The 24134-nt window shown below is 47.8% G+C and overlaps 1 protein-coding gene across 3 annotated transcripts in view; it reads right to left on the bottom strand.

Annotated features, from left to right (window-relative positions):
• Positions 1-23209, bottom strand: part of LOC310701044 (alpha-2-macroglobulin-like) — a 64389-nt gene extending 41180 nt beyond the window's left edge. For 2 of the 3 annotated variants that reach the window (XM_083491059.1, XM_083491058.1), the window contains exons 1-9: positions 23001-23209; positions 21681-21858; positions 10216-10393; positions 9048-9100; positions 7565-7585; positions 4756-4924; positions 3684-3768; positions 1651-1795; positions 819-933 (exon numbers count right to left, since the gene is read on the bottom strand). In XM_083491059.1, the coding sequence (XP_083347185.1) occupies positions 819-933; positions 1651-1795; positions 3684-3768; positions 4756-4924; positions 7565-7585; positions 9048-9100; positions 10216-10393; positions 21681-21858; positions 23001-23092 (1036 nt within the window). In that variant the 5' untranslated portion in view covers positions 23093-23209. The remainder of the gene's footprint in view (positions 1-818; positions 934-1650; positions 1796-3683; positions 3769-4755; positions 4925-7564; positions 7586-9047; positions 9101-10215; positions 10394-21680; positions 21859-23000) is intronic. The other variant, XM_083491057.1, reaches the window with a different exon arrangement.
• Between the last annotated feature and the right edge of the window lie 925 nt (positions 23210-24134).

Below are 24134 nucleotides of genomic sequence, written 5' to 3'. Positions count from 1 at the left end.
CTTGCTGTTCAAGTCTAGGATCTATTGCATTAATCAGGGTCCAGTCCTTCCTTTGCCTTCGGAACGCAACACACCACAGCTGCCCCAGACTCCCCTGCCTGGGCACCAGCAGGGAGAATGACAGAGCTCCAGTCCGAGCTACTACTGCGAAGACAGCTGGCATGTCTGTTGGTCCATCGGTCAGTCAGGGCAACACAAAATGTTTAGGGGTATGCGTCCCCCTGCATCCCCCCAGAAAAAAGCACTACTTATTAGAGACATTGCCAAACCAACCCTGTTTTTCCTAAGCATTTGATGGCTTAAAGACCTGCCCCTGAAATTGTTAGGTCTTCAGAGCGGGTGTGAAATATACTCTGAATCAAGACTGGATTTCATGCTCTTTATTCAGCTCATAGTGGTGAGGAGGAATGGAAGTTCCCCCAGAATGTCTGCTTTATATACATTGTTTACACAATGGGCCCCACGTGATTGGATAATTCCGGGATTCACCTGTAGGCTAATCAGGTTGCGGATTCACTTCCACCTGGAGATGGATTGGATGGCTCCTGTGGACCAATCAGACTGCTGCATTCTGGACCCTATTGTTCTAGGACCAATCAGACTGCTGCATTGTGAATCCTATTGTTCTAGGACCAATCAGACTGCTGCCTTTTGGATCCTATTCAACTCAGTACATAACAGGGTGATTGCTTTTAGGAGTTTTGAAACATTTCCAGAAGGTTTTTCTTACATGTTATAGCTGAATGGTTTTAAAACTAACATGCTGGGCTCCTTTGGAAGACTGGCGGAAGATAAATTTAATAAATAAAATGAAATACCTGTGCCTTCCTCTGCGATCTTGCCTTCCACCTTTAGGTTCATCTCATATCCCTCCTGCTTCAGATGAAAAATATTGGTTTTCACCACCTGAGAGAGGCAGCCGTGCCGATTTGCCTGAACCGGAAGACAGAGAGTTGTAGCAGCTACCAATGAGAATTGCTTCATTATATAAAACAAGGTGTTTGAGGTCAAGCCAGTCAGGTTCACACAATAGCCATTGATCTACGCACACTCATTCATTTATATCTGTCCGTTTATACAAGGCTGGCAATATTTCAAGAGGAAAAATCCGGACATTTGTTGAGCTTTCCTTGGGCAATCGCCAAAAAAGTTGAAAATCACTCGCTCTCCCCCCAGTTATCCTCCATCACCAAGCAGCCCACAGCAGATCGAAAGCCAGAGCCAGAGATGCCGGTGCATGAATTTTTTTTAAAAAAATAACCCCCACAAAACTAGGACATTTGCTTTAATTTTTTTAAAATCCCCTCCCCCCAGATGGGCATGTAGGCCCCCTAGATACTTTCTGGACAAAGGGATCAAATGTTCTTCAGGTTTTTGAAGAGACTTCAGAGAGGGACAACAGGCACCAACAAAAGGAGCAAATATATATATATTCCTGCAGCCATATCCACCATTTCAATCATTTTAGCTCATCTGAGGGGATGGTGTTTCCCTCTTCTCCTGCTGAATGCCATTCCGGGGTTTCTCCCAGAGCCTTGGGACTCCCCTTGAGTAAATCAGGATGAATGCCCAATTAAAACAGGTCACCCGGAAGGCCAACTCCCCAAAAGTATTTTAAACTTCATTTTCAGCATCCGCTTTGGGTCTCACCTCTCCACTGAACTCTTTACATATTCCTTCCGACGCTTCTCTGCCCCCTCCGAAAGTGGAATAAGCATACCAGCCTCTGTGTTCATTATATTTCCGGCAAACACGGACCTTCACCTGCCCAGCGACAGGCTTCCCGTACGTGTACCTGTAGTCAGGAAACAGCCACAGCATCGCTTGAAAGATGACATCAATATACAGTGGTACCTTGGAAGTCAAACGCAATCTGTTCTGGAAGTCCATTTGACTTCCAAAATGTCTGGAAACCAAGGTTCTCTTATGGTGGCAATGGGGCCCACCTGAGAGGTTCCGGAATGGAGTTCAAGGGAGTTCTGGGTGAAATAAGCCCGGCATAAGCGGCCCAGCATTGTGAGGAATTCAATGCAACTATGGCAACCAAAAAAATGAAGATCATGGCCACTGGGCCCATCACCTCCTGGCAAATAGAAGGGGAAGAAATGGAGGCAGTGAGAGATTTTACTTTCTCGGGCTCCATGATCACTGCAGATGGTGACAGCAGTCCTGAAATTAAAAGATGACTGCTCCTTGGGAGAAAGGCGATGGCAAACCTAGACAGCATCTTAAAAAGCAGAGACATCACCTTGCCAACAAAGGCCCGTATAGTTAAAGCCATGGTTTTCCAAGTAGTGATGTATGGAAGTGAGTGCTGGACCATAAAGAAGGCTGATCGTTGAAGAATTGATGCTTTTGAATTATGGTGCTAGAGGAGACTCTTGAGAGTCCCATGGACTCAGGGGCCCGACTTATACAAAATATTGGGGGGGCCCATACCGGGGTCCTGGGGGAGGGAGAACGCGAGAAGCAGCGCGAGCCTCTGAGAGAACGCGAGACCCCGCGCAGCTGCTGCTCCTGCCTCAAGGCAGCGGGTTGGCGGGGTAGGCGTCGGTTCCTTGCTTGAGCAGGACCCCCGTGCCTGCCCGCCTCCCTCCAGGTAGACCGGGTAAGAACCTGTACCTTCGTATAGAAGCGCCAGGCGGCCGCAGGCAGGCAGGAAGGCAGCAGGCCAGGGTGCGTGGACGTCCCATGCCTGCCTGCCTGCCTGCCTTCTTGCAGGTAGACCGGGTAAGAACCTGGACCTTGGTATAGAAGGCAGGCAGGCAGGCAGGCAGGCAGGCGGCTGCTGCTGCTGCTGTTCGGTCGGCGGCTCCTTTGCTTTGCTTGCTGCCGCCCAGGCCCCGGGAGCCACAAAGCCAGCGCCGCCTGAGGAGGAATATCCAGCCCATTCAGAGACGCTGCTGCTTCTCTCTCTCTCTCTCTCTCTCTCTCTCTCTTGTTGTTGTTCCGTTCGGATTCCCCCTCCCACCCGGCGGCTCCTCTGGCGCGTCCTGGCAGCAGCAGCGGCGGTGGCAGCAGCAGCTCCTCCTGCAAAACGCTTTTCCCTCTCCCTCGGTGTGTTTGTATTTGCGTGTGCGCGCGCGCGCGGCGAGCGAGTGCACCTCCTGCCTCTCTCTCCCTCTCTCTCTCCCCCACCGCGCTCTGCCCCCCCAATCGAATTTTTGAGGGGGCTCAGGCCCCCTCAGGCCCCATGGAGTCGGCGCCTATGCATGGACTGCAAGAAGATCAAACGTATCCATTCTGAAGGAAATCAGCCCTGAGTGCTCACTGGAAGGACAGATCGTGAAGCTGAGGCTCCAATACTTTGGCCACCTCCTGAGAAGAGAAGACTCCCTGGAAAAGACCCTGATGTTGGGAAAGATGGAGGGCACAAGGAGAAGGGGACGACAGAGGACGAGATGGTTGGATAGTGTTCTCGAAGCCGCAAACATGAGTCTGACCAAACTGCGGGAGGCAGTGGAAGACAGGAGTGCCTGGCGTGCTCTGGTCCATGGGGTCACGAAGAGTCGGACATGACTAAACAACAACATGGCAATCATTCCATCGGAGCTAGGGTGGTGCGGCCAAGGCTGGTGAAGGGGATTGGAGGAGAGGTTAGCTGGTGCTAGCAACATCACCCAAGTTCTCAATTCACGTGGTCCCACATCTCTGGGAGAGAAGCTCAGGCTGCTCTCACTTACAGGCCACAGACGGTCACTTCGAGTTCCTCAGCCACAAGTGTTATCTCCTTGGGTGCCTTCACCAAAACTTCGAACTTGGGCAGCACTGTAAGAAGGAAAGGAACACGGGGGTGAAAAACAACATAATCAGCCTGAGCACAGAAAGGAGGCAAATGCGTGCAGCATTAACACCCCACAACAGATTTTTTTTCCCCATTAGATTTCCAGGGAAGCCCCCAAACCGGAGGTGCCATCTTCTCAAGACAGGGGGGCCCGACGCGACATTCTGACATCAAGTGGGCGATCTCACAAGGAGCCAGGGGCAGAGCCAAACACCCTCTGAACACTGAGGGAGTTTGCCCCCCTCAAAAAACCCCACACATTTTGGGGGGGGGGACAAAAGTGCCTCAGTCCCTAGGAGCTGGCGCATATGCCCCGAACTAAGTTTTGGATCCAGCACAGAGCAAGAGCTGTTCCTGTCTGCAGCCTCCAGGATCCGCCCTACTCACACAGGCAACTCTCCCATACCCAGCCACCCATGTGAACCAGGAAGTGACCTCTCCAGACAATGGAACAACTCTTCATGTTTTTGTGGCTGCGATCTCCTGGCTGTTAGGCAGTTGAATGTGCATGCATACTCCTTCCATTTCCCTCTGTGCGGCCCTGGGCACTGGCAACTCATGCTACGCCACTGTTTGCGGGGCATGGGGGGGGCAGGGCGGAGGAAAGCCCTGATGCACTTGCTTCCAGTAGCAGGACCAGTTCGCTGAACCTGGCCATCGGGCCAGATATTTTGGGAAGCTATTCACTATGCATTTGCACGCCTCTCGAGTTATCTAAGAACCCAATTTTGCACAATCCTTTTTCAGGCTTCTGTCTATGTTTCAATCCAACTGGGCCCAATTTTAAATAAAGATGGCAGGCCAAATCTTTCCAAAGATTTCGTCCGCTGGTTTCGAAACTGCACTGATCTGTCAGTTTCTATCAGAATTCCTGAGCGGCACTGCCAGTGGGCAAGAAAAAACCCCCTTCCACATGCTGTCCTTGACACCACGTTCCCCAGACCAAGTGGTTCCTCTCCTTCCTTCCTCACCGTGTTCCTTCACCTCAAAGAGACGTTCCGCCTTGTTCCCAGAGGCTTTTTGCACCACCACTTTGTAGGTGCCTTGCGGGGGCTCAGATGAAAGGGGGAAAGAGAGCTGGACCAGGCCCATTGTCTGCTCCACGTTGGTCCACTGCAGCAAGCGGTTACTCTTGGGGTCCTGGAAGCCACAAGAGAAGAGGGGGATCACGGAAGAAGCCGTTTGTCAGGGAATGGTCTGAAGCAGAGTATGGGGGGGGTGCATTCGCAGGCAGATCAGCTTTCCTCAGAAGAGGAGCTGGAGTGGGAAGATTCGCATGCCCCCCCCCCCTTGTTTCCAGCGGGCTCAGAAGCAGGGAGAAGAAGAAGAAGAGTTTGGATTTGATATCCCACTTTATCACTACCCAAAGGAGTCTCAAAGCAGCTGACATTCTCCTTTCCCTTCCTCCCCCACAACAAACACTCTGTGAGGTGAGTGGGGCTGAGAGACTTCAGAGAAGTGTGACTGGCCCAAGGTCACCCAGCAGCTGCAGGTGGAGGAGCGGAGACACGAACCTGGTTCACCAGATTACGAGACTACCGCTCTTAACCACTACACCACACTGGCTCTCACTGGGAGAAATAGAGAGCAGCTTTGGCAGGAGTTACCTAGCTACGAGATAACAGGCAGAGAAACAGAAGGGAGGGGGCAGGTAGCAGAGACGTCATTAGAGATTGTGGGGAACCTTCCCTCCCCATGAACTAGGAGATCCAAACGTATTTGAGAACAAAGGATGCAGAGAGGAGGATGAGGAACTTCCTGTGGGCGCCTATTTCGGGAGACAGAAGGGAGAAGATTTAGAGTAGCCAACTGCCCTTCTTGGGGAGGGATGTGGATTTTGGCTTACAACCTGATGCCTGAATAAAAAGGACTATAAAATATAAAGTGCTCATTAATTCTTATCTGTGAAGTTACCGAAGGGTGAGGCGGACTCTCCACGCATGACACCGCTCAGGTTGAAAGCAGGGACGGGGTCTAAGCTGCAGCTGGCCCAAAATGGGACCATGTTGAGCCATATCAGGGTTGATATTTTCACCCCTCCCACTGACAGAATCTCCTGATCTGATGTTTTGAGGAAGGAGGGGGCGGAAACTGCTCTTCTCCTCTTCCGCTCCTGGCTGACTGCCTGACTCTGTGTGTGGAGAGAGTCTTGTCTACGTAGTGACCAGATGGCTGAGGCAAGCCAGTAGTTTGTTAGTTTGTAGTAGCTATTAGAAATAAAGGGATACGGGTGGCGCTGTGGGTTAAACCACAGAGCCTAGGACTTGCCGATCAGAAGGTTGGCGGTTCAAATCCCCTCAACGGGGTGAGCTCCCGTTGCTCGGTCCCTGCTCCTGCCAACCTAGCAGTTTGAAAGCACGTCAAAGTGCAAGTAGATAAATAGGTACCCCTCCGGCGGGAAGGTAAATGGTGTTTCCGTGCACTGCTCTGGTTCGCCAGAAGCAGCTTAGTCATGCTGGCCACATGACCCGGAAGCTGTACGCCAGCTCCCTCGGCCAATAAAGCGAGATGAGCGCTGCAACCCCAGAGTCGGCCACGACTGGATCTAATGGTCAGGGGTCCCCTTACCTTTACCTTTATTAGAAATAAAAGGAGTTATGCTTCACAGCTAGCTTCCGCGTTATTTATACTCTGCATGAGTCTGGTGCTCACAATGCACCGCTGGGACCTGTTTTCCAGGGTTGGAAGGTCTCTGAAAGTGCTCCAGTCCAGTCGGGCCAGAACCAGTTATTGAGCCAAGTCGCTGACATCGGTTGAAAGGCGCACTGACAATCAGTGGTCAAGAAAATCTGTGGCTCCTGCAAAGGCTTCCTGGGCTATTGGTATCTGGATGGATGTTTAAACACTCTTAAGGGGGTGGGAGCATTGCTAACCAAGGATGGCAACAGACTGAGGTCTATTTGAGGAGCCATGAAAACTAATTAATTCCCCGGGAGAGGGGGGATTGGGCATGAAAAGACGCTCTTCTAATGTCTTCTAAGCAGTTTGCAAGTACAAAATCAATTTTAAAAGTATACAATCAATTCCAAAAGCCACACATAATTTAAAATACACGCTAAAGCAGTTCCATCAACAGCACTAACAATATCCATCAGGGTTACACCCCAGAGATTATAGTTCCATGTTTTAGTCTCATAAATCTGTTATGGGGTGTTAACGCATCCACAGGAAACAGCAGCAGGAGACCCTTTCAGGTGGTTCGCTATCTAACGGAACCACCTTCACCATCAGAGCCTGGTAAGGACCCCAAGATCTCCTGCAATGATTTTGCAAAGTCGCTCAGATTCGGAAAGAGGTAGACTCCACCGTGGGAACAGGGCCTGGGCAGGAGAATGCCAGAGTCCTGTCTAGCCAAGTTGTGTGGGTTCAGTTCCAATCTGTGACCTCCAAGGATGTCGACAGGCTGCTTGGATGAGTGAAATATTTAAAAAAACAAATGATGATGATGATGATGTAGCACAGGAGAAGGTCCTAGCCATTTCCCTCATGGGCCAAATAGTCTTTTCAGCCACACTTAATGGTCCCTCCAAAACTGCTGCCGGGTTTTTTCTTTTGAAGAACCCCACAAAGGGGTTGCAGGAAGGGATGGACTTAGGCGCGTAACACTTGTTAAGGATGGCAAAATTAAAACCCTCAGGGGATCTGAGCGGCTTATGGGGAAGCTATGGAATGAAGCAGCCTCTGGATATTAGGAAAGGTGGTCTGAGTGGGGCAATATAACAGCCGCTCTGGTGTGATGATGAGAGGTGGTGGAGTAGAGGCGGGGAATTAGACACTTACCTGGATGTAAACCAATGGAAACTGTGGAGTAAAAAAAAGAGGGGGGGTCAGAGACAGCAGTGAATGGTGTTACCCCTCCCAGCACCACACAAACCTGCTCCCACTTGATTTGTTTGTTTCCAATATCTCTAAGCTCCTTCACCATAATTCACCAGTTAATCATGCTGGATACCCAGCTGAAGTCTAGTTTATGCACGAAGGGGTTAATGTCATAGAGTAAACTGTCCTGCCAGGCCTAGGTAAGTCACTCCACTTCACTTTGGGAGGAAGACTTTTTGTCCTATTGTTTTCTTCATTCCACCATGTCAATCCCGGCCTGTAAAAAGGTCTGAGCTGGTTGCTCCAAGCTCACAGTGAATGACTTTTTTAAAAAAAACAAAGCCATCCTTGTGTTCCTATATAAACAATTTAGGAATTTTCATCACTTTGGAACTAGCCTGTAATAATAATAATAATTTTATTATTTGTACCCCGCCCATCTGACTGGGTTGCCCCAGGCACTCTGGGCGGCTTCCAACATATATAAAAACACAATAAAACATTGCACGTTAAAAGGTAAGTCCTACTGTCTATGTTTTCTGAAAGCTGTATGGAAAAACACATGAACCTGACCTTTGCAGAGTTTGTAAGTAAACCATTTTTAAAGTGTTGCCTTTTTCTACACTAGGGGAAGTGGAAAACTTTGGAAGGAACTTAGAAGGGCATATTTTAAAGCTCTAACAGCTTATATTTCCACGCCTTGAATTGTGTTGTGATTTTAAATCTCTACAGGGGTTTCCTCATCTTGCTCCTAGCCTGGATCTTTGCATAAAGGAATTCTCCTGTTTGTACTCATTCAAATAAAACAACTCATCAGTAAAAATAGCATGGTGCTTACAAGAAACAAAGGCCACAGCTCAGAGCATATACATTCCCATCAGGTGGGCAAGTCCAGTAGAGAAGGTCTTGCTCTCCCCAACTGGGGAAGAGTAAAATGCCCCCCTGGGGTATGTCAAGCAATCTCTACCCTCCAGCCCTGATGCTGCCAGGCCTGGTTCTGGCAAGGACCCTACAGAAGGGGTGCGTGTGAGATGGGTGGAGAGGAGAGATGGAAATAAGCCCAAGGATCCTTGCATCACGAAAGTCCTTCCTCTGCAAACATGCAATGTTCCATAACAGCAGCCACTCCTCCTCGCAACCTTTGGATTCGGTTCTAGGAGATTTAACATACTTCTCCAAAGCTTGAAGTTCCTCAGAAGCTGCCAGTCCCCACCCCCTCGTGCGCATGCATGTTGCTGTTTCGAGCTTTATGAAGATCAGCACTTGCAGCCTGAACATCGGAAACAGAGAGGTGGATATGGGGGAGGTGGGTGCCATGTTTGTTTAACTAACTTAAGGGCAAAGTGTCCCATCCCTCTTTGTAGGCCCAAAAGTCTGCATGGATCGAAAGAGGTTTACCAAATGTTCCAGAGACCAGCATGGCGCACGTGATGACGAAACTCACCGTCTCGTTCAAGGGTCGGAAATCTTCGTCCACAGACATGATGCGGAACCGAACTATGAAAGGAAGAAGGAGGGGAAGGATTTCCATGTGACTCTGCTACTCTGTGTGTCACAGCTCAGGAGCAGAGCACATGGAGATGGTACTCAGTTCAAACCCCCTGGAAAATCTCTGGTCAAAAGAGGAATGTTTGGCAGCTGATGCCCTGGCAAGTGAAGCAGTCAAACACAACATTTCCTGTTGCCTAGAGTAGACACACAGGGGAATCTTGCTTCAGACAGGGAGGACTTCCTGTCATACCTGCTCTGGAGCATCCTCCACCTGTGTGTGAACAAGTAGATGGGTGTGACCCTACCAGACCCTATAAGAGGGCCCGCCATGCAGCCATCTTCCTCTCTTTGGCTCTTTTGCCATCTTCCTCTCTGCTGGCTCTTAGCCAGCAGCACACGGCTCATTTTTACAAAGGATGGAAGCCACGAGGTAGAGAGTCTGAGGCCTAGCTCAGAGACTTCTTTTCTCTACAAATGTAACTGTAACCACAAGATAAAGCCTGCCTTCAGATTACTGCTGTGAACTGAATGTAAGTACAGTCATGCCTCAGGTTACAGACACTTCAGGTTGCACGTTTTCGGGTTTCGCACCATGCCGAACCCGGAAGTACCGGAACGGGTTTCTTCCGGGTTTCAGCGCTCAAGCATGCGCAGAAACACTATATTGCACTTTGCGCATGTGCAGAAGTGCCGAATTGTGACCCGCGCGTACACAGCCGCGGTGCTGCGGGTTGCGAACGCTGCGGGTTGCGAATGTGCCTCCCACACCGATCATGTTCGCAACCCGAGTGTCCACTGTAAACCTTACTCTTACTTTTAAAGAAGACTGCCGTGTTGTTATTATTTTAAGAGGGGAAACTTACCAGGAGCAATTCAGACTGGATTGCTTAACCAATGAATCCATCAACTTGCTTCCAACAATCTGCAAGGGAATGTGCTTTGCTGCTTGCTCACTAGTGTGAGTCAGGACGGGTAATATTTGATCAATATATCCTCTCCTACTTTCTTCAACATTCCCACAGCAAGAAGGGTCCGCTTAATAAAAAGTATTTGGAAAAGGGAAGCGTGATCTGTAGGGGATTCTCCCACTGTCACTGCTGCCACTGCAGCCTCTCACTTACCTTCCTGTCCTGGCTTGTAGATGGGCTTGTCTGTCTGGACAAAGACCAGGCTCTCCGGGTTCCTGACCAGCACCTGTTGCCGTTCGTGGGCTACCAACAGCCCCATATCCACCTCCACCGCCACCTCCACGGTGAGGGTGGCCTCAGAAGCCTCGGGAGAGTTACTCAATCTGGGGACCTTGAAGAAGAGGGAGAAGGCAGAAGGCAGGAGCATTAGAGAAGAAAAGTCACTCGATCCAGGGACAGTCCACATACATATTGGCCTATTCCGAGCTCTTTTTACTGAATGGTGACACAGACCATTCAGAATGTACAAAGATTCTTCACAACTGTGAGCAGGGCAGTGGGGTAGGGCAGGGGTCAGCAACCTTTTTCAGCAGGGGGCCGGTCCACTGTCCCTCAGACCTTGTGGGGGGCCGGACTATATTTTGAAAAATAATAATGAACAAGTTCCTATGCCCCACAAATAACCCAGAGATGCATTTTAAACAAAAGCACACATTCTACTCATGTAAAAACATGCTGATTCCCGGACCGTCTGTGGGCCGGATTTAGAAGGCGATTGGGCCAGATCCGGCCCCCGGGCCTTAGTTTGCCTACCCGTGGGTAACAGTAAGATTGTTCACGCTCTTGCTGCACAGAAAAAGCATATTGGTTCCTGAAATTCATTCTGATTGTACAGATAAAATATAACGGATAGAATTCTACAGGATGTGTTGCTCGTGTGTGAAGTCAGCCACGATCCAAGGATCCCCATGTTGGGGCGTGAGCTCATGGGTTTTCTTTTCTTTCTGCAGCAGAGCTCCTTTTACAGAAAACTTTCCCTGCATCTTTTACTTAGTGGAATTCCCATTACAGGAATACAGGAATACAGTCATACCTCAGGTTAAAGACGCTTCGGGTTGCGCGATTTCAGGTTGTGCACTGCACCGAACCCAGAAGTTACTTCCAGGTTTGGGGGCTTGCGCCTGCACAGAAACACTAAATCGTGCTTTGCACATGCGCAGAAGCGCCAAATCGTGGGTTGCGAACGCTGCGGGTTGCAAACATGCTTCCCGCACGGATCACGTTCGCAACCCGAGCGTCCACCGTACACACCATTTGGTTCTGTTTCCCAGAGCCTTTATTATTTACAAAACTTCACACCGGTCAAAAACAAATAAAACAACATGATCCTTTTCTCTTTTACCCATCCGGCCAGAGACCTAATGTTGACTCATTCATATACCCATTTACACTGACCCAGACTTAGTTGATCACATGCCCTAATAAGGACACCTGTTGCTGGGGAAATTTTCTGTTGCCTAGCAACTTGTTCAAGACCATTTTCAAGTTTCCTCTAGAACATTCCAACACCCCAGGCATGCACCTCCAGGTGGTGGAGATGTCAGGCGCCATTGTGGCCCCCAGGCGTCTTCATTTGGTTGTGAGGGGCCAACAGCCTGGCTAACTTCGAACACCAGCCCAACTCCAATGGGAGTTTTGCAGTCCAAAGGCTGGTGGAAATCTGCTAAATTCCTATGCCCCACAAATAACCCAGAGATGCATTTTAAATAAAAGGACACATTCTACTCATGGAAAAACACAGTGATTCCTGGACCGTCCGCGGGCCGGATTTAGAAGGCGATTGGGCCAGATCCAGTCCCCGGGCCTTAGTTTGCCTACCCATGGCATAGATCAATGGGTTAGTGCATCCAGCTGCCAACCAGAAGGTTGGTTGTTCGAGCTCACCTTGGGGCGGCTGTGGGCGGAAGAAGAGGACTGCACCATCGATTTACAGCAGGGGGTTGAGGGAGGTCACAGTTCAGAGATAGATGAACGAGAGTTGGGAAGTATTAGAAGAAGGGGGAGAGGAGACAGAGGCAGAGGCAGAGCTGACACGTTGTCACTGGAGAGTATTTCTGACCCTCCCCCTTCTTCCAGAACGTAGCATTCATTAAGAGTGCAGGAACAAGAGAATCAGAGACATTTGGCCACATGCGGCCACCGTAAAGGGAGGCGCTGTTGCTCAGAAGGAGGAGCCCAGTTGGAGCAACGCCATTGTCAGGGCTTGTTGCATTCTTTTGTCTCTCGCTATTAAATGAATAACTCATTTAAAAAGTCTATGCCTTTTTTTTTGTTTGGCAAGTCTTGTCCTACAATGCCTCTGGGTTGTCGTTTTTTTACAAATGTCAAATTTATTCATGTATGCCACAACAGCGGCAAGAGTCTTGATAGCACAAGGATGGAAGAATGAGGAAACCCCGACAAAGGAACAATGGCAAGAGAAATTGATGAACTATGCAGAACTGGCAAAGTTGACATCCAAATTGCGAGACAAGGACAACTGTGACTTTAAAGAAGAATGGGAACTTTATGCAAAGTCTTTAAAAAGACAACAAAACGAATTGGACTCCTTGGCAGGTTTTGAATAAACATACACAAATTTATTGATTGACAACATGGTAGATAGGTAATATAAGGACTGATATAATTTTATAATATGCAGAGAATAACATGTGCTGAGAAATCAGAGAGACGAGCTGAGGGAAGTCTTGGGGGAGAGGGAGGGTTTGATGGGGAGTGGGGAAAAAGGGGGGACATAATGAATATGATATGTTTTGATATATTGTTATGTTGAAATTGTATAATATATATATATATATATATATATATATATATATATATATATATATATATATATATATATATGCAGGTTTTGGTGTCTTCGGGTGTCTTCCCGTGTAAGAGTTGGGGTGTCTAGGCAACGTTTCGACGAGGTCTCACTCGTCATCTTCAGGCTGGTGCTTTCAGCTTCTTGTTACTGGAACAGAGCAGGATCTCAGTGTTTGAGTTCCTATAAATACTGTTGAGGGGGTGTGGTGTATAGCCTCCAACGTTCTGGGCAGAGAGGAAGTTCCCAGGTTAGTGTGCCTTTTCTTCTTTTGTTCCTTAATTACTTGAGGGATATCTTGAGTGATTTCTTGAGTGATATTCTGAGTACCACTTAGGTGGGTCATTAAGTGTGGATTAGTTGCTAAAGCTTTCGTGTCTTGACCTCTTGAGCTTGTGAAGAGTTTTTCTGAGAAGATGGCTGTACTGCACTTAGTTGTGCTCTGGCTTGGCTTCGTGTATAGGGGCGAGCTGAGGTTTTGTGCCCTGTGCCAGCCAGATCTGTGTAGGGATTGCAGGGGGGTGCAGCATCCGGAGGTGCCACTATGGTTTGGCTACTGGATGGTGTCTGTAATTTATCTGTGGAGAGGGTCTGGGTTTGGGTCTGGTGTGGTTGATTGGTGATGGCGTTCTGTGTGCCTCTGGTTCTGGTGTCGGTTTTTGTGGGGAGGGCTAATTTCCAGATGTCTGGCAGGCGGGACGTGTCGTCACGCTTGTTCATGTTGTGAGGGTGTTTCTCTATCTCGATGGCTTCCATGATTATTCTCTTGTGGTGATGTTCCATGTTAAAGAGCAATTTGGAATCTGCAAAATTAATTTCGTGTCCTGTTTCTTTCATGTGTTGGAAAAGAGAGGAAGTTTTTTCTTCTTTTTTGACGGCATTCTTGTGTTCTGCGATACGTGCATTTATTCGTCTGTTTGTTTGTCCAATGTACGTGGCTGGGCAGACTTTGCAGGGTATTTCATAGACCCCTTGGTTTTCCAACTGGATTTTATCTTTGGGGTTTCTGAGGATATTGGCTATTTTTTGGTTGGTGCAAAAGGCTGTTTTGATATTGTGTTTATGGAGGATTTTGCTAATTTTATCTGTAGTGCCCTTGATATAAGGAAGGAGGGCCATGCCATTGTTTTCTTCTGTGTCTTGGTTTTTGGGGGGTGTTTCTTTTTGGATTAGCTTCTTAACCCTGTTTTGCTGGTATCCATTGGCGATTAACACATTTGAGAGATTCTGTAACTCAGTTGTCAAGTGGTCTTTGTCAGCCAGGCGTTTGGTTCTGGAGATGAGAGTCTTGGCTACGGAGTTTATTTGTGCAGGGTGGTGGTGTGATTGTGCATGTAAGTAGCGGTTGGTGTGTGTTTTTTTCCGGTAGATAGTGTGTCCTAGGGAGCCATCAGGTTTTTTGTAGATTAGGACGTCAAGGAAGGGAAGTTGGTTGTTGGCTTCTATTTCCATAGTGAATTGTATTTTGGGGTGTAGGCTGTTCCTTGACGTCCTAATCTTCCCTTCCTTGACGTCCTAATCTACAAAAAACCTGATGGCTCCCTAGGACACACATGGAACATCACCACAAGAGAATAATCATGGAAGCCATCGAGATAGAGAAACACCCTCACAACATGAACAAGCGTGACGACACGTCCCGCCTGCCAGACATCTGGAAATTAGCCCTCCCCACAAAAACCGACACCAGAACCAGAGGCACACAGAACGCCATCACCAATCAACCACACCAGACCCAAACCCAGACCCTCTCCACAGATAAATTACAGACACCATCCAGTAGCCAAACCATAGTGGCACCTCCGGATGCTGCACCCCCCTGCAATCCCTACACAGATCTGGCTGGCACAGGGCACAAAACCACAGCTCGCCCCTATACACGAAGCCAAGCCAGAGCACAACTAAGTGCAGTACAGCCATCTTCTCAGAAAAACTCTTCACAAGCTCAAGAGGTCAAGACACGAAAGCTTTAGCAACTAATCCACACTTAATGACCCACCTAAGTGGTACTCAGAATATCACTCAAGAAATCACTCAAGATATCCCTCAAGTAATTAAGGAACAAAAGAAGAAAAGGCACACTAACCTGGGAACTTCCTCTCTGCCCAGAACGTTGGAGGCTATACACCACACCCCCTCAACAGTATTTATAGGAACTCAAACACTGAGATCCTGCTCTGTTCCAGTAACAAGAAGCCGAAAGCACCAGCCTGAAGATGACGAGTGAGACCTCGTCGAAACGTCGCCTAGACACCCCAACTCTTACACGGGAAGACACCCGAAGACACCAAAACCTGCATTCCTGTACCCGTGAAAATCTACGAAAGCATATATATATATATATATATATATATATATATATATATATATATATATGACTCTGTTAGGATATTTCCGTTCCACCTTAAAAGGGAGCAGGCTTTTGGGAGTCACAGAGTCTGCGCATGTCCTATTCACAGGATGTTTATGTTCTGATATTCCTTTCGATTTCAGACGGTCAGAGACGCTGACTGAGAATGGACGTGTTTTCTTTTGTTCTGTTCATGTTCTAAATAAAGTCTGTAAATATGCTCTTCTGCTCTTCTGCGGTGCAAGCTTTTGACTGTGCTTTCTGCTGAAAGAGGGTGCACCAGCCTAGGAATGTGGCTAGGAATTTCCAAAGGCTTTGTGCCCCTAACTGTTGGATCTGCGTGACTACGGGAGGCCGATGGACGTCCAGAACTCCGGCTTGGGGGCTCAGATGGACATTATCTCCCTGGCAGTTTCCCAACAACAAGGTTATGGGCCCAGATTCACGGCACCTACAGTAGAGTAAAGCTGCAACAGACTGCGTTTAAGAGGTACGGTGGGAAAAGCGAAAGAAATGAGGGAGGCTTTTGGCTTTTCTGTTTACCTCGCAAGGAGTCTTTGATCTCCGGCAAGGCTTAATTGGCCTGGGAGCTGAGCCAAAGAGTTCGTGATTAATAGCTGCCAAGATAAGGAGTCTTTGAAGGCATAGGGCTCACGGCTCAAGTAAAAAGCTGAGATGGATCTCTTACAGACCTCAGAAACTGCTCCGTGTCCACTAAAGCTGAATGGCCACAACTATCAGACCTGGGCAAGGTACTGTGAGGGCCAGATGAGAAGGCTTGGAGTATGGAATACCGTTTCTGAGAACCCCCCAGCCCCAGTGACAGATGAGTGGAAAGCACAGGATTCGAGAGCCATGGGAATAATTTTGCTCTCAGTAGCTCCTGAAGAGTTAATCACCTTGGCTGGCAAGGCAACTGCCCATGCGATGTGGGACGGGCTAAGAGCCTGTCATCTCCGACAAGAGGCTGGGTCTGTGTTGCTTTATTTCAGAAAGCTGCACAGGAAGCGTTTGGAGCCAGGGGAAGATCTTAGAGCCCACGTTTTACAGTTGCAGCATCTCAGACAGGAGTTGGCTCAGAGAGGTTTCAATATGCCTGAGTCACTGTTTGCTATTCTCATCCTGGACTCCCTGGATGAAAGCTACCATGCCGTGTCAAGTCAGCTGGCGACCCTCCCTGCGCAAGACCTCACTGCTACAAAGGTCTTGGCAACTTTGCAAAATGAATACGATAGAAGGAATGCAGCTAAGTCGGCTTGTGCGCTTCAGGGGGAGCGAAGTGGGACAGCATTCCAGCCTCCAGGGGGAGCCAAAGCGTTGGCAGCTGTGAAGTGCTGGAACTGTGGGAACCAAGGTCATACTCAGAGGTTTTGTCCAAAGACTGGAAATAAACAGAGGGAAAAGCCTGCAGGTGGCCCGAAGCAGAAGGGGGGTGGAAAGCCCGCGCAAGGGAAAAACAAAGCGATGTTTGCTGGCACTGCTTCACCAAAGGCTAAAGGCACGTCTGCTGACCAGAAGCAGGGGGGCAAGCTGCAAAAGCCCATGCCAGTGGAAAGCAAGGTTTTGCTTGCTGGCACTGCTTCACCAAAGGCTAAAGGCACGTCTGATGGCCAGGAGCAGCAGGGGGGCAAGCTGCAAAAGCCCACACCACTGCAAAACAAGGGTTTTCTTGCTGTAAAGACTGCTCCAACAGCCAAAGGCAGCTTTGTTGTTGATTCAGGCTGTACGCGCCACATCTCGAAGGATCGGCACCTCTTTATCTCCTTCAAGCCTCAGGAAGGTGAGATCCACCTGGCTGATGGAAGGACGTTGCAAATTGCAGGAGAAGGGACTGTGAAACTTGCAAGTTTGCACACAACCATCAGCGGTGTACTGTATGTTCCAGGAGCTGCGAGCAACTTGTTGAGCGTCCCACAGCTTACTGGGCGTGGTTTTCAGATTTCCTTCAAGAGGAGCGTCTGTGTCATCAGTAAAGGCAAAGAGAACTATTTGCATGCAAAGTTTATGGATGGTTTGTTCCATATAACTTATGAGGACACTGCTGTTGTATCTAAGGCTGATTCTTGTTGTGTTGCACAAACTAACAAAGTTCTTCATGCAGGTTGCATTCACGATGCACATCGAAGGTTTTGTCACCTCTCTTGGAAGGCACTGGCCAAGATGCCAGAGGTGGTTGAGGGTTTGAACATCAAACCCTGTAAATTTCACATGAAATGTGTATCTTGTGCAGAGAACAAGGTGAAGGTTGCTCCAAAAGGCAAGGAGTCTAGCAGGCAGGCTTCCAAACCCTACCAGCTAGTGCATGCGGACCTGGTAGGGCCACTAGCGCCCTCTTTAGGAGGAGCAAGGTACTTCATGATTCTGATTGATTCTTTTTCCAGGTACATTCATGTGTATTTGCTCGAACAGAAATCGCAAGCGTTTCCGAAGTTTAAGGAATTCTGTGCTTGGTTGGAGAATGTGCACAGTAAACGTATTTCTTGTTTGTTTACTGATCGGGGCGGGGAGTTTACTTCTCAGCAGTTTGAAGCTTTCCTGACTGAGAAGGGAATCCAGCATGACATGTCAACGCCCAGATCGCCATGGATGAATGGTCTTGCGGAGAGAGCAAATCAAACATTGCTGCAAGGAATCAAAACCTTGTTGCATGATGCCAATCTCCCTGATAAGTTTTGGGGGGAGGCTCTGGGGAATTTGGTTTACTCCTATAATCGCAGATTGTCATCACCCATTGGCTGTACCCCCTATGAGAAGATGTTTGGCAAGAAACCCAACACCAAACACATGAAAATATTTGGTTCGGACATGTGGGTACGCACACAACAAACCAACAAGCTTGGGAAGCCTGGGGCACATGGTTTGTTCATGGGGTACGAAAAAGGTGCATACAGGGTATGGATGACTGACTCTAAGTCCATTAAGTTCACAAGGAGTGTTGAGTACAATCCTAAGTGGGGGGAAAATGTGGGAATTTTCCAGAGTTACCCAGAGGAGGATGAAGGTGATGTCAAGCAAGCAGCTAAAGATGAGAAAGCTGCTGATGATGAGGATGAGGTTGAGGATGAGGATGATGATGATGAGGATGATGATGATGATGATGATGATCAGAGTTCGGATTCCAGTTCAGTGGGCGGCGCTGCTGCTGCTGCTGGTGTCAGTGACAGTGACGACGCAGCAGACTACCAGAGCGCAAAGGCCTCAGTCAGACCATCTGATGCGTCTGACAATGAACTGGAAGAACCACTGTTCACCATTGGTCACTTTTCTCCTAAGAAAGAGGAGATGAGTCCAGAAGACTTGCGTCTAGTACGCAGATCTGAAAGGGCGACCAAAGGCAGACCTCCAAAGAGGTATGCTGATGAGTTTGCTAAGACAGCAACTGCTGTTCTTAGTAGCTCAGAGAAGGTATGGGAACCTTCAAGCTTCAAAGAGGTTCAAGAGTTAACCTCTAAAGATGCTGAGCCTTGGCTTAATGCTATGAAGGCTGAAGTTGATTCCTTGAACAGGAACCAAACTTGGGAACTGGTACCGGTAGTCCCAGGAATGAGACTGGTTGGCAGCAAATGGGTCTTCAAGGCCAAGACAGACCAGAATGGCAAGGTAGTCAGACACAAAGCCAGATTGGTTGCCAGAGGTTTTTCACAGGTACCAGGACAGGATTACCACGAGACCTACTCACCCACAGTCAAATATGAGAGCATTCGGCTGATGCTCAAGATCGCTGCGGAGGAGAAACTGCATGTTTCCCATCATGACATTAATACAGCTTTTTTGTACGGGATTTTGAATGAACAGCTGTTCATGCTTCCACCTGATGGGATGGAGATACAGAAGGGTATGGTCTGTAAACTGCGGAAATCCTTATATGGTCTTAAGCAGAGTGCCAGGTGTTGGAACACTGAGACATTGCTTTCTCTAGGTTTTCACCAGGGCAAAGCTGATCCATGTGTGTTTGTCAAGGAGGAGGGGCAAAACAAACTGTATTGTTTATGTTTTGTTGATGATCTTTTGATGTTTTGGAAGAATCAGGCTTTTTACCAAAGCACCCTAGCTCAGCTGAAGGAGCACTTTGACATGAAGGATCTTGGTGAGGTATCCAACTATCTTTCTCTGCAGGTGGAGAAGGACCAAGCAGGTAATTTTCTGGTACACCAAACACAGAAAATTGCTGATGTGTTAACCAGGTTGAATTTGGTTGATGCAAACCCAGCAGACACACCAATGGTGACAGGTTACCAGGTAGACAGTACTGCTGAAGCGTTTTCTGACACAACGCTATACAGATGCATTCTAGGCAAGCTGAATTTCATTGCCAGATGTTCAAGACCTGACATAGCTGTAAGCTGTAATCTGCTTAGCAGACATGCCAACAATCCTACGGTTCAGGATTGGAAAGCTCTGAAGCGCATAGCCCGCTATTTGAAAGGGACTATGCACTACAGGCTGAGGTTCACCAGTCAGAAGACTGGAGGTCTTGAAATCTTTGCAGATGCAAGCTTTGGAAGTGACACCACGGATGGTACAAGCACTTCTGGAGTATGCTACATGTACAACCACTGCCTGTTTGACTGGTTGTGCAAGAAGCAAACAACAGTGAGCCTAAGTTCCTGTGAAGCAGAACTCAATGCTCTGTCATTTTCACTCATGGATTGTGAATGGTTGATGCAACTGTTTAAGGACATCGGGGTTTCTGTGAAATGTCCTATACAAGTGTATCAAGACAATAGATCTTGTTTGGCTTTGCTGAACTCCGAGAGTTGCAAGCAGAGAACCAAGTACTTGCAGATTAAGCTACATCGTGCAAGAGAGTGTATTCAGAAAGGACTGATTCGGGTGTCCTACATGGCAGGAAATGAAATTCCTGCTGATCTGTTGTCTAAGGTTGTTAACAGAGAACAACTTAAGGTTTATGTACAAAGGTTGCAATTGAGTGAACCACAGGTACAACAGGTTACACGGAAAGGGGGAGGATGTTAGGATATTTCCGTTCCACCTTAAAAGGGAGCAGGCTTTTGGGAGTCACAGAGTCTGCGCATGTCCTATTCACAGGATGTTTATGTTCTGATATTCCTTTCGATTTCAGACGGTCAGAGACGCTGACTGAGAATGGACGTGTTTTCTTTTGTTCTGTTCATGTTCTAAATAAAGTCTGTAAATATGCTCTTCTGCTCTTCTGCGGTGCAAGCTTTTGACTGTGCTTTCTGCTGAAAGAGGGTGCACCAGCCTAGGAATGTGGCTAGGAATTTCCAAAGGCTTTGTGCCCCTAACTGTTGGATCTGCGTGACTACGGGAGGACAATGGACGTCCAGAACTCCGGCTTGGGGGCTCAGATGGACGTTATCTCCCTGGCAGTTTCCCATGTTTTCTCTGCTCTTGCTGCAGCTGAGGGAGGAATAGCTTTCCTGAAGCCTTGACACCCAGCTAGTTTGGGACTGAATTCAGGGAGGGATAGGTAATCCTTGGGTTGACCAAGAGCAGGGCAACCAAGTTGGAGGGCTTCGGATCAAAGGCCAGAGGTGGGGGTGGGCATGGTCCTCCTTAGGATGGAGTCCAAAATCCTGGAGAGCTGCTGCCAAGTCACAACAATCCTGCTTTTCCTTGGAAAAATGCCCAGACATCTTGATCAGTAACAGAAAGCAAAATGGTTGCGCGTCGAGGTCCCCAAGCCACCCCTAAATAAATTCACACTTCACACCATAATTTTTGTTTAAGGTTTTTGGCATAATTTTAGCCACAACTTTATTAAAATGCAAACAATGTGAGTGGTTGCTTAGGCATTGGTTACGACTACCTGTCCCTGCCCAGGGACAGAACTGACATCCGCGAGCCTGCGAAGTCAGGAAGGGAAAACATTTTATGGGGAGTAGACGGAGTTGGGTGCCAGACCCTCACCTCTCCCCAAATGCTCCCAGGGGGTCTTGCGTGGCCCTAGCCCCCTTGACAGGGGTGCGGACAAAAGCATGGTGAGCCCCTGGATTCCTTTAATGGAATACCCTTGCAGCAACAGCACTGGAGGGGCAGGCACAGCCAATCCATACCCCTTCACCAACCAATTTTTCCTAAAACCAATGGCTAACCGCAACCTTGCAAGTTGTGACAATTTGCTACGCAGTAGGCAAAAACCAAACGGCATCAGCCAAATGGACAAAATTCCTACCAGGCCCCTGCCCCAAAAGCAGACGACCCCATGACAGGCATAGCAAGGTCAAACGCAAAAAACACCCTAAAATTAGGGAGGGTGGGCAGCTGATCCGATGCTCGCAGCGAAAAGAGGAAGCAGTGAATATATTCAACCCAGGCTGTCACTCAAAGGCAACATCAAACTCTCCAAAGCAACCTGAGGAGTCCAATCACACTTTGGGCAGACCCAACCAACTTGCCCAGCAACAGGGGTGTCTGGTTAACCCCACCGCAACCCGTGCTCTCCATGAAGGAGAACATGCTTAAGTGAGAAAAACTCACCTGGAATGGGATGCACTGGAACCGATGTGTCTTGGACACCACATAGCTGGTGCGAGTCTCTGCTAGATTTTCCAGGGTGATGTTCACCGTCACTGACTTGTTCAGCTGCGTCACATGGACACAGATCTTCTCGGAGGTTTCTGCCTGGAGGACGAAGGGTGCCAGCACCAAGTGATAACTGGGGGGAAAGGGGAATGAGGACATAGAATCATAGAATCTTAGATATATTGTTAATCTTTGTTGGAAGCTGCCCAGAGGGGCTGGGGAAGCCCAGCCAGATGGGCCGGGTACAAATAATAAATTATTATTATAAATTATTAATATTAGAGTTTGAAGGGACCCCGAGGGTCCTCTAGTTCAACCCCATGCATTACAGAATCTCATCTAAAGCCTCCATGACAGATGGCCACCCAATCTCTGCTTAAAAACCTCCAAGGAAGGAGAGTTCTCCAGGGAGACCATTCCACTGCCCAACAGCTCTTGCTGTCAGAAAGTTCTTCCTCATGTTGAGTCGGCATCTCCTTCCTTGTAACTTGAAGCCATGGGTTCGAGTCCTGCCCTCGAGAGCAGGAGAAAACAAGCCTGTTCCTTCTTCCATGTGACAGCGCTTAAGATAGCTGAAGAGGGCTATGGCTCATTGCAGGTGGCTACAACCCATGTTGTTTTGTTTAAGATGAGACTTTTATGTCCCTTCCAAAATAACAGAAATGCAATAGCGCGCAGAGTAGCACCAAATACAGCAAGAGTACTATTAGCCCAGAAATGGAAGCAAGAAGAAATTCCGACGAAAGAAGAATGGCAGACGAAATTAATGGACTATGCAGAATTGGACAAAATGACAGGAAGAGTTTGAAACCTGTGGGACCAGAGATTTACAGAAGATTGGAAGAAGTATATGAATTATTTGAAGAGCAACTGTAATCAACAAATTACGCTAGTAGGACTACAAGAAGTTTTGTAAGGAGAAATATACCAAGTGTTACAAAGTAGAAAAAGATAGAGATACTGGTTATAAGTTTGAAATGTAATAGGGAAAATGAGAAATGCACGCTAAGATTGGAAAATTTTCAGACAGGGCTGATGGAAGTCAAAAACATTGAATAAGATGTAAAAGTATGTTTAATTATTGTTGAAAATGGGATGTTAAAAAACTAATAAAAAGAGAGGGAGTAGTGCCAAATAGAAAAGAAATGTGGTCCCTTTCCAACTCTACAATTCCATGGTTCTAATTTATATAATTAAGCGAATTTTCTTTCGAGAAGTTTGTGGAAAGCCTAGGGAGAGAAGGGGAAGGGGAAGATGTCCAGGCAAGCAGCTTACGGCATTGTGCTAGGTGCCGAGATGTCCCACTGAAGGAGCAGCAGGAAGAGAAAGGCGCTGGGTCCTCCAAGGATCTGGCCCTTCCCCATCATTCAGCCGTGGGCAAGCGAGATGGTGGCGGCGGAGGCTGCTGCTGTTGCTGCTCCCACATCCACCTTCATACTGGCTCTCTTTGCAAGGCGGAGGAGATAAAAGAGGTCAGGGGGCTGGGACGGTGCTGGAGCAACGGGGAAGGGAAGCTGCAACACCCCACAGAAGGTGCCTTTGCCAAGCAAACAGAGTAAAGAGGTCACTGGCAGGGCCTCCTACGCAAGGCAATGGCCTGCATTTCAACCAGGTGCAGGGAAACAATGCCAAGTGCCGGGAAGAAGATTTGTTTGGCCCCAGATTTATCTTTCTGCAGAGTCACGGAATTGTAGGGTTGGAAGAGACCGAAAGGCTCACCTGGTTCATTTATTACCAAAGTGGAATCTCGGTTTTCAAGCATCTTGGAAGCCGGACGTGTCGGAACCCGAACACCGACAACCCGGAAGTAAATGCTTCTGTTTTCAAACGTGCCTCAGAAGTCAAACGGCTTCCAAGACGAGTTTTTCAATTTTCTCAGTGAAAATTGCCGGCAGACCTTTGTGTCTTGGTTGTCGAACGTTTCGGAAGTCGAACGGTCTTCTAGAATGGATTATGTTTCACAACCGAGGTTCCACTGTATAATAATAATAATAATAATAATAATAATAATAATAATAATAATAAAAAAAATAATAAATTATTTATATCCCGCCCTCCTCAGCCGAAGCCGGGCTCATTATTATTATTACCTTTTATTTTGACAAAGCAATAATAATAAATAAATAAAAATAAAAATGTGCACCCCACCACTGAGACCATTCCATTGTAACTATCCAACCTCCCAAAATTTCAGCACCTCTTTGCGATGGTTTGACCCCTTTCCATTTTAACAATACAAATTCTACAAATACCTTCCTCAAAATAATTTATCCTGCATATTCCCTGTCTTACCTTTTTTAAAAAAATAATATTTATTACTTTTCCAACAATTTAAACACTACAAAAAACACACACAATACAATACAAAAACAATACCTAACACTAACACATTAAACTAACAAAACAAAA

Source organism: Podarcis liolepis (genome assembly GCF_965112155.1).
Source record: "Podarcis liolepis genome assembly, chromosome: 2".
Lineage (NCBI taxonomy): Eukaryota > Metazoa > Chordata > Lepidosauria > Squamata > Lacertidae > Podarcis > Podarcis liolepis.
The sequence above is the reverse complement of the archived record's forward strand: the minus strand, read 5'-3'. Positions and strand labels throughout refer to the sequence as shown.